The sequence below is a fragment of the Dendrobium catenatum genome, unplaced genomic scaffold (genome assembly GCF_001605985.2).
Source record: "Dendrobium catenatum unplaced genomic scaffold, ASM160598v2 fragScaff_scaffold_157, whole genome shotgun sequence".
Lineage (NCBI taxonomy): Eukaryota > Viridiplantae > Streptophyta > Magnoliopsida > Asparagales > Orchidaceae > Dendrobium > Dendrobium catenatum.
Window position 1 is genome coordinate 1284195 of NW_021318619.1, and position 13132 is coordinate 1297326.

At 35.7% G+C, this 13132-nt stretch overlaps 1 protein-coding gene across 2 annotated transcripts in view; it reads left to right on the forward strand.

The window, feature by feature from the left end:
- LOC110114561 (acylamino-acid-releasing enzyme 1) overlaps nt 1-10902 on the forward strand; it is a gene marked incomplete at its 3' end in the record, with an annotated part of 20649 nt that extends 9747 nt beyond the window's left edge. For both annotated transcript variants that reach the window (XM_020847482.2, XM_028692821.1), the window contains 5 exon segments: nt 2557-2708; nt 2787-2869; nt 2943-3061; nt 3188-3266; nt 10695-10902. In XM_020847482.2, the coding sequence (XP_020703141.1) occupies nt 2557-2708; nt 2787-2869; nt 2943-3061; nt 3188-3266; nt 10695-10902 (641 nt within the window).
- Nucleotides 10903-13132: the final 2230 nt, after the last annotated feature.

Genomic DNA, 13132 nt, shown 5'->3' on the forward strand with positions numbered 1-13132 from the left:
GGGTTACTCCTAAGAATGTTGATGTTTCTGAAGTTGAAGTAGAAGAAGAAACTCATGTCAATAAAGAAGATAATGTAGCAACTGCCCAAGTATATAAAAGGAAGAAACAAAGTGAGATTGAAGCTTCAAAAAAATTCAAAGGTATTCTTAAATATAATGAATTATTTTGTATGTTACTATTGTCATTTTATAGCTAATGAAATATTAACTGATATAGGAGATAAAGGAAAAAATATTATAGATGAAGAAGAGTTTGAGGATGACTTTGACATTAATTATGAAGATTCTTCTGAAGACAATCAAAGTGATGACGAGCCTGCTTTGGGTCTTGATCTTAAGGGGATGTTTTATTTTTAAGTGAGTTTATTTTAAATCTTGTATTACAGTAATATTATCTTAAAACAAATCTTCAAATTCATAGTTGACATAATATTTTGTTATTTTTTGTCATTATTTATAATTTTAAATTAATTTATTTTAATCGTTTTGAGGCTTACGCCTCGATCCGCCTCGAGGCTTACGCCTCGCCTCGTTTGGAAAAAACACCTCGATTCCCGATTTCGCCTTTTAAAACCTTGATATTTATTGAGAGGTTTGATGAAGTATAAAGAGAATAATGAGGATCTACATATGATATTTATTGATTTAGAGAAAGCTTATGATAAAGTTCCAAGAGAAGTGCTATGGAGAGTTCTAGAAAGAAAAGGGGTTAATAATGCTTATATTCAAGTCATTAAGGATATGTGTGGAGTTACTTGTGTTCAAACATAAGTTTTAACCAAGTATTTTCCTATTTTAGTTGGATTAGATCAAGGATCAACCTTAAGCCTATATCTTTTTTGCTTTTGTCATGGATGTTTTCTCACTAGCCATTTGCAAGAGTTGTACCCTGGTGTATGTTTTTTGCTGATGATATTCTTCTTGTCAATAGTACTAGAGAGGGAGTTGAAGGTAAACTCGAATTAAGAGTCTAAAGGTTTTCGTTTTAGTAGATTTAAAATCGAATATATGGAGTATAATTTTAGTAGTAATAAATATAGTGTGGGAGATCGTGACTTTGGGCGATCAAGTCATTAATAAAAGTACACATTTTAGATATATCGGGTTTATTGTTTAGAGTGATGGTGAAATAGATGTGGATATTATTAGTAGAATTCAAGTTGGATGGTTGAAATTGAGGAATGCATTGGGTTTGTTGTGTTATAGAAAAGTCCCCATCAAACTTAAGAAAAATTCTATAAGATGGTTCTGAGACCTGCAATGCTTTATGGTGCAGAATCTTGGCCATTAAAAGAGGAGCATAATATTAAATTAAGGTTGTAGAGATGAGGATGCTCAAGTGGATGAGTGGCTTTACTCTTAGAGACATGATACAAAATGAGCATATATGTGAAAAGGTTGGAGTAGCTCTAATGGAGGATAAGATTAGAGAGAGTCACTTTATATGCTTTGATCACACAAAATGACAGCCTTCCGATGACCCGGTTAGGAGAATAGATGTATTGGATTTGACTTATGTTAAGAAAGATAGAGGTAGACCTGAAAAAATTTTGTTAGAAAATATTAGAAATGACATTTCTTTATTAGAATTAAATGAGAATTTGACTCTTAACAGAACATAATGGAGAAAAAAGATTTATGTAGCCGACCCCACCTAGTGGGATAAATGCTTGATGTTGTTATTGTTATAGAGAAAGCATATGATAAAGTTCCAAGAGAAGTGCTCTGGAGAGTTTTAGAAAAGGAAGGGGTTAATAATGCTTATATTCATGTCCTTAAGGATATATATGCAAGAGTTGTTAGTTGTGTTCAAATACAAAGTGGTTTGACCAAGTATTTTCCTATTCAGTTGCATTACATCAAGGACTAGCTTTAAGCCCATATCTTTTTGCTTTAGTCATGGATCTTTTTACTAGGCATTTCCAAGAGGATGTACCCTGGTGTATGCTTTTTGCTGATAATATTCTTCTTGTTGATAAGACTAGAGAGGGAGTTGAAGGTAAACTTGAATTATTAAGGTCAACCTTCGAGTCTAAAGGTTCTCGTTTGAACAGATCTAAAACCGAATACATGAAGTGTAATTTTAGCAGTAATGGATCTGGTGGAGAGATTATGACTTTGGGTGATCAAGTCATTAATAAGAGTACACGTTTTAGATATCTTAGGTCTATTATTCAAAGTGATGATGATGAAATGCATTTAATACTGTTTCTAGTCCAAAGTTATCTTGCCTTCTCACATTTTTTCATGGAAACTTTATTTTGTTATATCAATCAACAATGAAAGAAAGAAGCAAAAACAAATCCCTTGGTATAGTGGATGTTAGTAACTATAAATATACGTGCATGAACTACTTGGAAAAGAAGGTTCGGAAGAAACAATATTAATTTCCAAAGAAACCACCTTTTGGATTACTGTGAAATATCTTCCAGACCTATATCAATAGATGCTATGTTTATGCTAGTTCTTTGTTAATTTATCTCATCGGTATTTCATAAATATCTAAATTTGATTATTGTTATTCCAATTCTCGATGTGTTTCTGAATAAATTGCAGGTTCCTGTTGTTATGTGTCCCAAAGAAGGTTCATTCCCTGGACTTTACTGCTCTCATTTTCTTCCTTGTCCATGGCTTTCCGATGGATATACTATTATTCTGTCTTCTGCATGGCGTAGTACAGTAGCAATTCTCTCCATCAATATTTTGAGGTAACTTCTGTTTACCCTATGTAACATATTTGTTATTGCATGATTATGTATTATAATTCTTTTTTTGTTGATCCACAGCGGCCAAGTATCACGAATTAGTCCTGGTGACACAATTTATTCATGGGATGTTCTTGCACTAGATGGAGATGATATCCTTGCTGGTATTTCTGATTTTTATCATATTGTAAAATGGAAAAAATCTTTCTTCTTACTTAAACTTCTTCAATCTTAAAGTCACCAGCAGCCCAATAGATCCTCCTCAACTGAAGTATGGATCCTACACAAACCATATGGAACAGTCTTCATGGAATTGGCTAGATGTTTCTAGTCCAGTTGCTGGATGCTCTGATAAGGTTTCAGAATGTTTCTTTAGATATCTTAACTTTATTTCTCATTGAAGAGTTGTTATTTGTAATATGGGTTCAAATGATTTTACTGTTACCGTTGTATTATTTTGATTTTCAATTTTAATGCCACAGGTCAGATCTTTATTGTCTTTGAACCACTGTAGCATACTGGAAGTCCCCGTTAAGAATCCTTCTGAGACCCTTTCTGAAGGTAAGTTATAGCGTCGGGACAAATAGTTTTTTCTCTTAATGATGGTTTCATTATTATGCTTAGGCTTTTATATCTCAGTTATTTCAGATTAATAAGATATTCTGCTATTAGAATCTTTCAACACTGAAATTCACTGCCTTAGTTTCTTTATGTTGCAATGTCAGCGTCAAAAAAATCTTTTTGTTTCTCCTGTTTTTTCTTGAACCAACTTGTTTACAGAAGCAACTCACGCAAAACATAGCTTTGTCTGAGACTAATAAAATATGAGGCAGGAATCCAGGCATGCATGCATACTTCTGGGCATGTGCGGTCCCTCTTCCATACAGAAGAATACATGATATATCCAACATACAACGTAGCCCAAGACATATAGAATATGAGGCTGAAATCAATGGAGTAATCGCTTCAATTGCTTTTTAATTATGCCATTAATTTGGTAGGTCATAACTATTTTGGCGCTATGTACAGTCTAATTTCTGCCAGGTTCCTATGATTTTGGGGAACATGCCACCTCTTGGCATCCACTCCCGAAACTCGGGCCTCTAAGAAGTCCTTATCACCATCCATCAAGAAATCCTTGGAGACTGTCTTCCAGGTACTCTATATCGGTGACTCCTACTCGGCAACCACTTGCTAAGAAACTTGGTGACCTCACCCAATGAAGCCCATCTACTTGGCGCTCTTTCATAAGAACTTGTCTTCCACAAGTGTCCTTCTGCGACAAACTATTAGATAGCCTCATTGTCACCCCCAGAATCTAATCTGGAAAAAATATTCTTTTATCTTTTAATTTATACAACCAGAGCTACTTAAATACCAACATAAATAAAACTATCGATCAAAATTTCAATATATACATCTGTATTCATTTTCTTAAAAATTAGGTACACTACTCAGGATCTATACAATCATAACATATCTATCCTGCCTTGATTACAAAAGAATAACTAAAATAACAAGAACCTAAACCTTAATCTACCCAATCTGTCAAACTCACAATCAATTTCTACAGCTTCGGTACCCGTACATTGAAATACACACAGACCAAATGACTTCCGATTGCCAAATGGATTATGCCATTCACTACAGGAAATCGTCCATTACCGGCAAAAATTTTACGCAGTTTTTAAAATTTACGGTTATTTTCCGGTGGTTAAAACTCCGCCGGAACAAATCACGTAGGAAACTAACACTGCCGGAAATTCCCGACATAAAAGACCACATGGAAACCGTCGGAACTTACCGGCAGAAAGACCACAGGAAAACCGCCGGCGGCTACCGTGATCAAACCGCCATTATTTCCGGCGGCCATATAGAAGTTTTAGACAATACACTTCCTTATGTGTTCTTTATAGGCCTTTGGAGGAGTTATTGATGGATTTTATTTCAGGACTACCTAGGACAGCTCATGGTCATGATAACAATTTTTTAATAGTTGACAAGTTCTAAAAAAATGCTCATTTCTTATATTATTCTAAAATAAATGATGTGTCTTATATAGATATGTTATTCTTTAATGAAATAACATAACTCCATAACTCCATAGTTTCGAAAGTGAGCGAAACTACTTAAATGACTTGTAAGGTCAACAAGCATGACCTTAAAATCAAAAAATTTTTTTAACAACTTTAGAATAAACTTAGAAAAGCAAGCACTAAAAGTAGAACAAGCTGCTATAATAATTTACAACAAACATCTAATAATGTTCATTTTAACAAGATTGTAATATTTTACATATATATTATTTTGCAAAACCTTCACTCATATTATAAAAAATTCACTCATAACAATGTTCATGTTACAAAACTTTCACTTGTAGTAATGTTCATTTTACAAATCCTTAACTCATATTCAAGTGTAATCACTTTTCTAAAGGATGTAAGCTTAGTCATCAAGCGTTATAATGTTTTATATTTAAAACGAATAATAGCAAGGAAGAACAATGAAGGAAGGAGAGGAGACCACCTTCGGCTAAGGAGATGGAGATGAAGGCTGACGTTGGCTAGGCTAGGGTGAAAGGTTGGCTGGACTGCAGCAGGCGTTCTCTGGACGGACGGAATGAAACGAAACAAGGTGTTGAAATGAGGAAGAAGGGGACTGCGGGTTGGGAAATTAGGGTGAAAACCGATGGCATTTAAACCGCTGGAAATTTTTCACTTAAAACTGGCACTAGGACCACCAGCAATCACGTCATAGATAGAACTTTCCGGCTGTCAAGTATCGTCAGTATTGTCTGGCGGTCAGACAACCGGTATAATCGCTGTTTTTTTACCGGCGGTCCAACTACTAGTAATTCCGGCGGTCACTTGACCGTCGGAAATTCCGTCGGTATTGAGTGAATTTCATATAGTGGTTGCAATCAGAATGTCGAATTCACCTAAAAGGGATCAACTCACAGATGAATCGAAGAAAATTGACAAAATCGGCGATCAACACCCAAAATTGATTCGTGATGTTGCCCAAATGACATTCGATCGCAAAACGGACTTCGTTGTTGCATTTAGAACATCCGGGTCTTCTGAAATTGAACTTCATGATCATCCACACCTGTCTAAGCCACCCGGTAACTCTAACTAGCCGCATACCACCACAATCAAACCCAACACCTCATGCGAATCTACCAGCCTCCCGTAGCATCTGTCGACGAGGCTTGCACCGATCCTTCTGATCAAACTCCTTCAATCTCGCTAATATTTTATTAAGGCTTAGTTTGATATGGCTGCTGTTTCTATTTACAAAGTTAGTGAGAATCTCTTGTTAGAAAAATTGTGATGGAAAGTTTCTGCTAGAAAAGCCCGTTCGAACCCCCACAACTCCGGCAACCCCTTCTAGATCTCCGAACCTCACACCTGTTGTGTCGACCTTGACCCACGAGACCAACTCCTCACATGAAGAAGTCGACGAACCTCGACCAATAGCTCACCTTCGATTGATCAAACCTCCCACAGCTCCACCTGCATTCTTCCTCTACCCGTCGCACTTGACCACCCAAAGCATCCGCTTCTGCATCCCTCTCTCAGCCTGTCTCTAGCTGAAACCAACACCAATCCTCACAAAACTTTCTTCACTCACATTTCTTTTAACCTGCAACTTGTCCACCCTACCAACAAGCCCAGCCCACATTAATTTTTCCATCCAAGCCTAAAAACAATATCATTCCACATGTTTCTCCCTTCCAACTCATCTCAAAACAGCCTACTTACTTACAAACTTCAAATATGCAAACTTTATTTCCCCTCTCTCTCTATCATTACTATCAGTTAGTATCATTAACTGCTATTATTAATTACTAATATTAATATTAATATTGTTGCTATTATTATTATTCAGTAAAACTAAAAAAAAAGAGAAAGCAAAAAAAATAAGAGAGAAAAAAATGGTGTGGTCATCGATCTTTGTGCCCTCGACATCGACACAGTTGCCCCTCCATCACTCAGGTATAATGTCCCTAAAACTCAAAAGCCCTCAAATCCCGCTTTCGGCGCTCGCGGCGCACCAGGGAACCACCCATACATGCTTTCGTTGCATGGTGGGAGGGAGCCCGGTGCGGTGCTTGTGGCTAGGCTGGTAGGCCCTGTACATGCTCTCGTAGCGTAGCTGGTATACTCTTAAGTACCCGTGCATGTGCTTCTTTTGCCTGCGGGGAAAATTTGTGCATTTCAAATGGGTATCTCGAAGACCCATACACGCTCTTGTAGCGTGATAGGATTGAAGAACCATATCTGTGGTGTCGCCCAACACCTACTATATATGCTCTTGTTGCATTGTGGAAAGGCCCAACTCCTCAAGTTTCTCCTAAATGGTGGAGACGTTGGGAGGCTGCCAAAATTCAAAGCAAATATGGAGGACCTGAACTTGAATAAAAGCACTGGAGGGAAGGAAACTTAAATGAATTAGCAGGGAACATGACCTAATAGTCGACATAAAAATGCAAGATGAAATAAGAAGATTAAAATGTAAATATGCAAGCAGGGGACTCGTGGTGAATAGGCCCTCCGTGCTCACGAATGATGGGCGATGAAGTTTAATTAACTTGCAGTGCTTAAATAATTGCAAGCAGACATCAACAAGCAATATAGGCAAATACCTTGAACGCCACAAGCAATGAAAATTGACATGCAATGAGTGCAATGAATTGCCAACCAATGTGTGTTTGAAGAATTTGAGATGAATGTAGCTTGTGTACGGTTAATGATAATCAATTGCAAACAAGTATATTAAACTCCTACAAGCAAAGAGGGTTGATATTGCTATGAATTGTGATGAGTTATTAACCAAAGTACATTTGAGAAATTCAAAATGAATGTGGCTTACATACAATTAATGTCACAAACATATTAATATGCTTGCAAGCAATAGTGATCAGCATAAAATGAGTGTAGTTGTTCCCCTATGCTTAACAATCAACCAACTTGCAAATAAATACACTAGTTCACTTGCAGGCAACGACAATGAACGAACTATGAATGTGTTAAGTTCTCTATAGCCACACTCAAGAGGATGTTCTACAAACAAGGCGACATCCATACAACCAGACTCAATTGAGTTCTCAAGCAAATGCATCAACATCTTATGGATAGTTGAGCTTGATGTACAATTAATACAATATTGCCTAACTGCAAACAAGCACACCAAATTCCTACAAATGATGACAATCAACATGCATGGAAAAGTTGATGACGAATGCAGCTCAACCGATAATCAACATCAATCTGCAAATGAACAGATCAGCTTGCTTGCAAGCAGCAATAGTAGGTATTGCAAGGATGAAGGACATTTTGTGAATATGGACGTGCAATATGTCATTTACAAGAAAGGATCGGAGATCATGGCAAATACAAAAGAACTTCAACAAATACAGACACCTACGAGTCGTTGTAGGAGACTCGTCATGTATACGACATGCTATCCACTAGCAAATGCAAAAAAAATGTGATAAATACAAATGTCTATAGGCCACAACAAGAGATTTGTTAGTACACGACAGTCTACCTGCATATAGCAATAAATGATCCGTGATGTAACGTTACAATTCACCTGTAAGCAGAAGCAGTGAATTCGTAGTAAAAACTGCTGGACACTGATAAAATGAGGCAACAAATTCACAATGCCAGGCTGTCACATCACATAAATCAGTCTACTTGCAAGCTACAGGTAGGAGGCTCCTGACACGCAGCACAACTTATTTGTAAGCTGAAATACACTCCTACAAGCTAAGTACTGAAGAAAATGACAACATGCAGAAAACTAAGTGAGCTTGCCGATGTGCAACAAACAAAGCTTAATATGCTATTAAATCACACCACCGAATCCGCAACACTCATACAAGCGGATAGAATACATTTACAAACTTCTAAATAGAATGGTATGGAGTCTAAAAAATCTCTAATATCACTTGAGTCAAAAGATTTATAATATTTATTGATTATTGTACTCAAATGGTATGGATTTATATTATCAAATAACAATTTTATTCCAACCATATTCTCCCAACCTTTGTCACTATGATAACAAATTAATTTTGTGTCAACATTAAAAAGCTTGGGATCTACAATGCCCAAGATTATTTTAACTAAACTGTCTCCTTGTTTTAGCAAAGAAGATATTATTCATCAATCCTCATGTCCCAGCAACCTACAATAAAATGGGTTGGATGAAAGAAAAGAAATATACATCTTCTTGAGGTTATCAAGAATCTTCTCTTTTAAAATCAAGTTCTTAAAGGATATTGCAGAGAAGCTATCCAAACCTTAGCATATTTGATTAATAGAATACCTTCTAGAGTGATTAATTTCAAAAGTTACCTGAACTATCTCATTGAATTTTTACGTAAGAGTAACTTATTCAGAAGAAGAGTTTTTCTTAAAATACTTGGTTGTCTTATATAGACATTCATAAACAAAAACAAGATAAATTAGTCCTTAAAGCACTTTAGTGTATTTCTTAGGATATTTACAAACTCAAAAGGGTATAAATGCCATCAACTAATCACTAAAAATTATTTATATCAAAAGATGTCACATTTAATGAAAAATAATCTTCTTTAATCAGACTTATCTTTCGGGGAAGGGGAAAATCAAATAGAAGATAAGTATGATGACTTAATATTTTTTTCCTTGAATGAATCAGCTACTAATACACAGGAATGAAAATAGCTTAATCCCACGAAGATTAATTTTTTAGATTAATAAATCACTCTAGAACTATATAAGCACGAAGCCCATCCATACTTTCTTGGAAGTTCAAGACTCGGAACTTGTGTTTGGTAACTTTCCTACACCTTCTAACAATAATCTTGTTCAACATATCGCTATGCAAAAAGATATTGAGCATTCCTTAATAGCCATAACTCAGTACACATCATTTGAAAATTTCTCTCATGCTCATAAAGCCTTCTATATAAATATTAATACCAATGAAATTCCATGAACCTTATTTGTGACATTAGGAAATAATAATGAAGGTAGAGCCTTCAGATAAGGAATGCATACCTAAGAAAAGAATCAAAATTGAGAGACAGTTGAGCTACTTGAAGGATTGTAGGATGTAAGCGAATTTGTATATTAAAATATAAAGTTGATGGGAGCCTAAAATGATATAAACAATGTTAGTAGCAAAATATTATATCCATTCTATGAAATTGATGGATCGGTGGAGTCTGTGGGCCCCACTAGCAGGGACAGCATGCAAAGAAAGAGGGGGATCTAAAGGGGAACAAATTCACCTTTAATTAGTTACCATAGTTGATAAGGGTGAAAACAAGTGGGTCGAGGGCACTTCTATAATCTTGGACTTAGGCCCACAAGTATGAATGGGTAATTCTAAAGCCACCATTGTTAGTGGGACAATGAAATTGTCTTTGGCCATTTTTAAAGTAAGGAACTTCGTTGCACTCAACTTCATCTAATCCAACATCTCAAAAGAATCCCTCTTGTGATAATTTTACAGTACTATCATCCAAATAGGCCTTTGATTCAGATTATAAGGGATGTTATGCACAAGAAAATCATTATAGTCATGCAAAATTGAATTAGAAAAATGTGTTAATTATTTCATTTCTTTTTTTTTTTAGTATGTAGAATCCTTCACTATTCGGTCAATCTAAATGCAAGTGCTACCAGTTTGTGTTGTACTATACCTCTATGAAATATATCAAACATGATTTAAATTGTATTATATTATTAAAATGAAATCTGCATTGCTAAGGTATTAAGCACTAATGTACTTCTAGTAACTTAATGGTATTGGTATTGGAAATGATGCTGAGCGGCATTTGGTTAATTATTTCTAGTAACATAAATAGATGGTTTTTAGAATAACTTGGGTTTTGTCCAACTAATTACTTCGTCATTTATATGCTCAATCTTCTCAGCACTGCAACCGATTATGTTCTTTCTTCTACTTATATTTGTTATCTGAATACTGCAGGTGCCAGGAGACCATTCGAAGCTATTTTCATTTCACACTCGAGTTCTGAATCTGAGGAAACTTGCAAAGGGAATAAAAAAGATGCTGTATGTGGTCCAGTAATTGTAATCATCCATGGTGGTCCACATTCAGTTTCTTCTACCACCTATGCAAAATCGTTCGCGTTTCTCTCTTCACTGGGCTACAATTTACTTATTGTAAACTATAGGTGAGCCTGCATCTGCCAAATTTAACTCATGAAAGATTGAGTTTGTTATCAATTGTACAAGATTGTTAGACATTAGGTTGTTTGTATCACTTGTGGCACCATTTTATACATCTAATACCATGTCGATTCCCTAGTATTGAAATTAGTAATCTTATTCAAAAACTGGAATGAGGCTCGTCTAAATATAAATTTTAGAGTGCAGTCAGAAAATAATTTAACTTTAGACCATTATTAGCAACTGTGGTTTATTAGCCTTCGCATGTTTTTGTAATGTTTTCCTTAGTGGTAATGTCTGATTGTTGGAAAATATTCATGACAAAGGCTAGTTAAAAGTGGAGCACTTTTCCTAGCTAACTATAAATCTAGTCATATTCAATGTTTAAAATTACGCAATTGAGTATTGAGGCATTTTTCGTTCATGAGATGAGGCGTAAGTCTTAAGGTGTTTTGAGGTGTAAAGTTCAAAATCTAAAATTTTTGTAAACTAAAAATAGAAGTTTAAAGTGATTTTATTATATAATATCTAAATAATATGTTAAAGGATGACATATTAATTTTCTATTGAACTATGAAGTAATAAATTGACATATATATGAAATAAAAAATTACACAAGACGTAAAGTGGAAGTGATAAATTTTTTGAAATAGAATTGAAATTCAAATATTACAATAGCAAAATAAGAAAAAAATATAGGAATTACATAAAGTATCGTATAACATCAATTTAAACTCCAAATTCCTTCTTTTGCATTTCCCTACTTATCTACATTTAATTCTTAAAGAAAGCTAAAATAGTTGGCAACAACTCAGAAATCATTTGTATTTTCATCATTGCGGGGGCCTTTATTTGAATCATTGTCAAAACAAATTAATCTCCCCCATTCCTTATCCTATGTAGTCCAATGCTTCTAAATCTGCATCTTCTTTATTTATTTCATTCGTCTTCCAGTTTCATAAAAGTTTATCATCAACATAAAGATGAGAGTAAAACTGCAAAATTTTTAGAGGATATGGTGGAAGTAGTGTACGACTTCTAAGTGATCCCCAACAGTGGCTATGATAGTGGTGGCTGTGGCGGAGGCGATGGGCTAGAGGTCAAGACAGTTGAGAGGAAGCTATTGCAGCATGGGAGTGTATGAATGTGTGATTTGCTTCGAAGCTTTAGTTAAGTTTTAATAATAATAATAATAATTATATATATATAGGGTGAGGTGTACACCTCACACCAGTGAGGCAAAGCATTCCTCAACCAAACTGAGGCATACACCTCAAAAAAAGCTCGAGCTTTTTTCATTGAAATTGCACTGAGGCGAGCCTTAATCCGAGCCTCGTATTCCGCAATTTTAACTTATCAAGATCATTAGCATCATTAATCAGCTTTAGTATTATCCCAATTATTTGAGGTTGGTTTTTTGAAACCTAATTCTTTGTTCGTTCATTCCTACTAAATGTTTCATTAGTTATTAAACCTATTTTGCGCTATTCTTTCTATAGAATTTGATCTATGCATCATATTACGATTTGTCTATCATTTGACTATATGGTTAATGGGATGAGGGGATGAGGTTGTGAGGGAAAGATAATATTGCTAATGGGGTTGCAGTGAACTTGGTGTTGATGAAGTAGGTTGTCAACTAGGATGTCGTTGAAGAAGACAAATAGGAGAGGTTGGCTGATGAGGACATCAGAAATCTACGGCTACAATCGTGCCTATTTATTTTGATCTATTTTATGTATTTGATTTATTATTGTTCATTTTCCCTTTCTACCCTCACTTGAGGGCTTTGTCTTATGTATGCCCTAGGGGCAATTGTGTCTTTGTTATTTCCCTTTCATGTATTTGGCTATTTAAAGCCACCCTCTTCCTTTGGAGAGGTTAATGAATGAATGATAAGAAAATTCCTGCACATGTGCTCTTTGGAGAGTTGTGAGAGTTCTAGGAGAGAGCTTTGGAGAAATCCCTAGGGAGGGAAATCGGATCACCCACCAACCTTGGAGACGGCCGGGTTCGTGGTTCTTCTTCCTTTACCTTTCTTTCGTTCTTTTTTCCTTTCCCCTCCTCCTTCCCCCATCAAGCCACCAACATCCCCATTCAATCCCCAACCTCCTAGCCGTCGGATTCCCTAACCACAATCCATTTTGTCGCCGACCAACCCCCACCACCAAACCATTCAACCCACAAGCCCTATTCCAAACCGCCGGCCACCACTTTGCTTTCCCCTCCCTCATC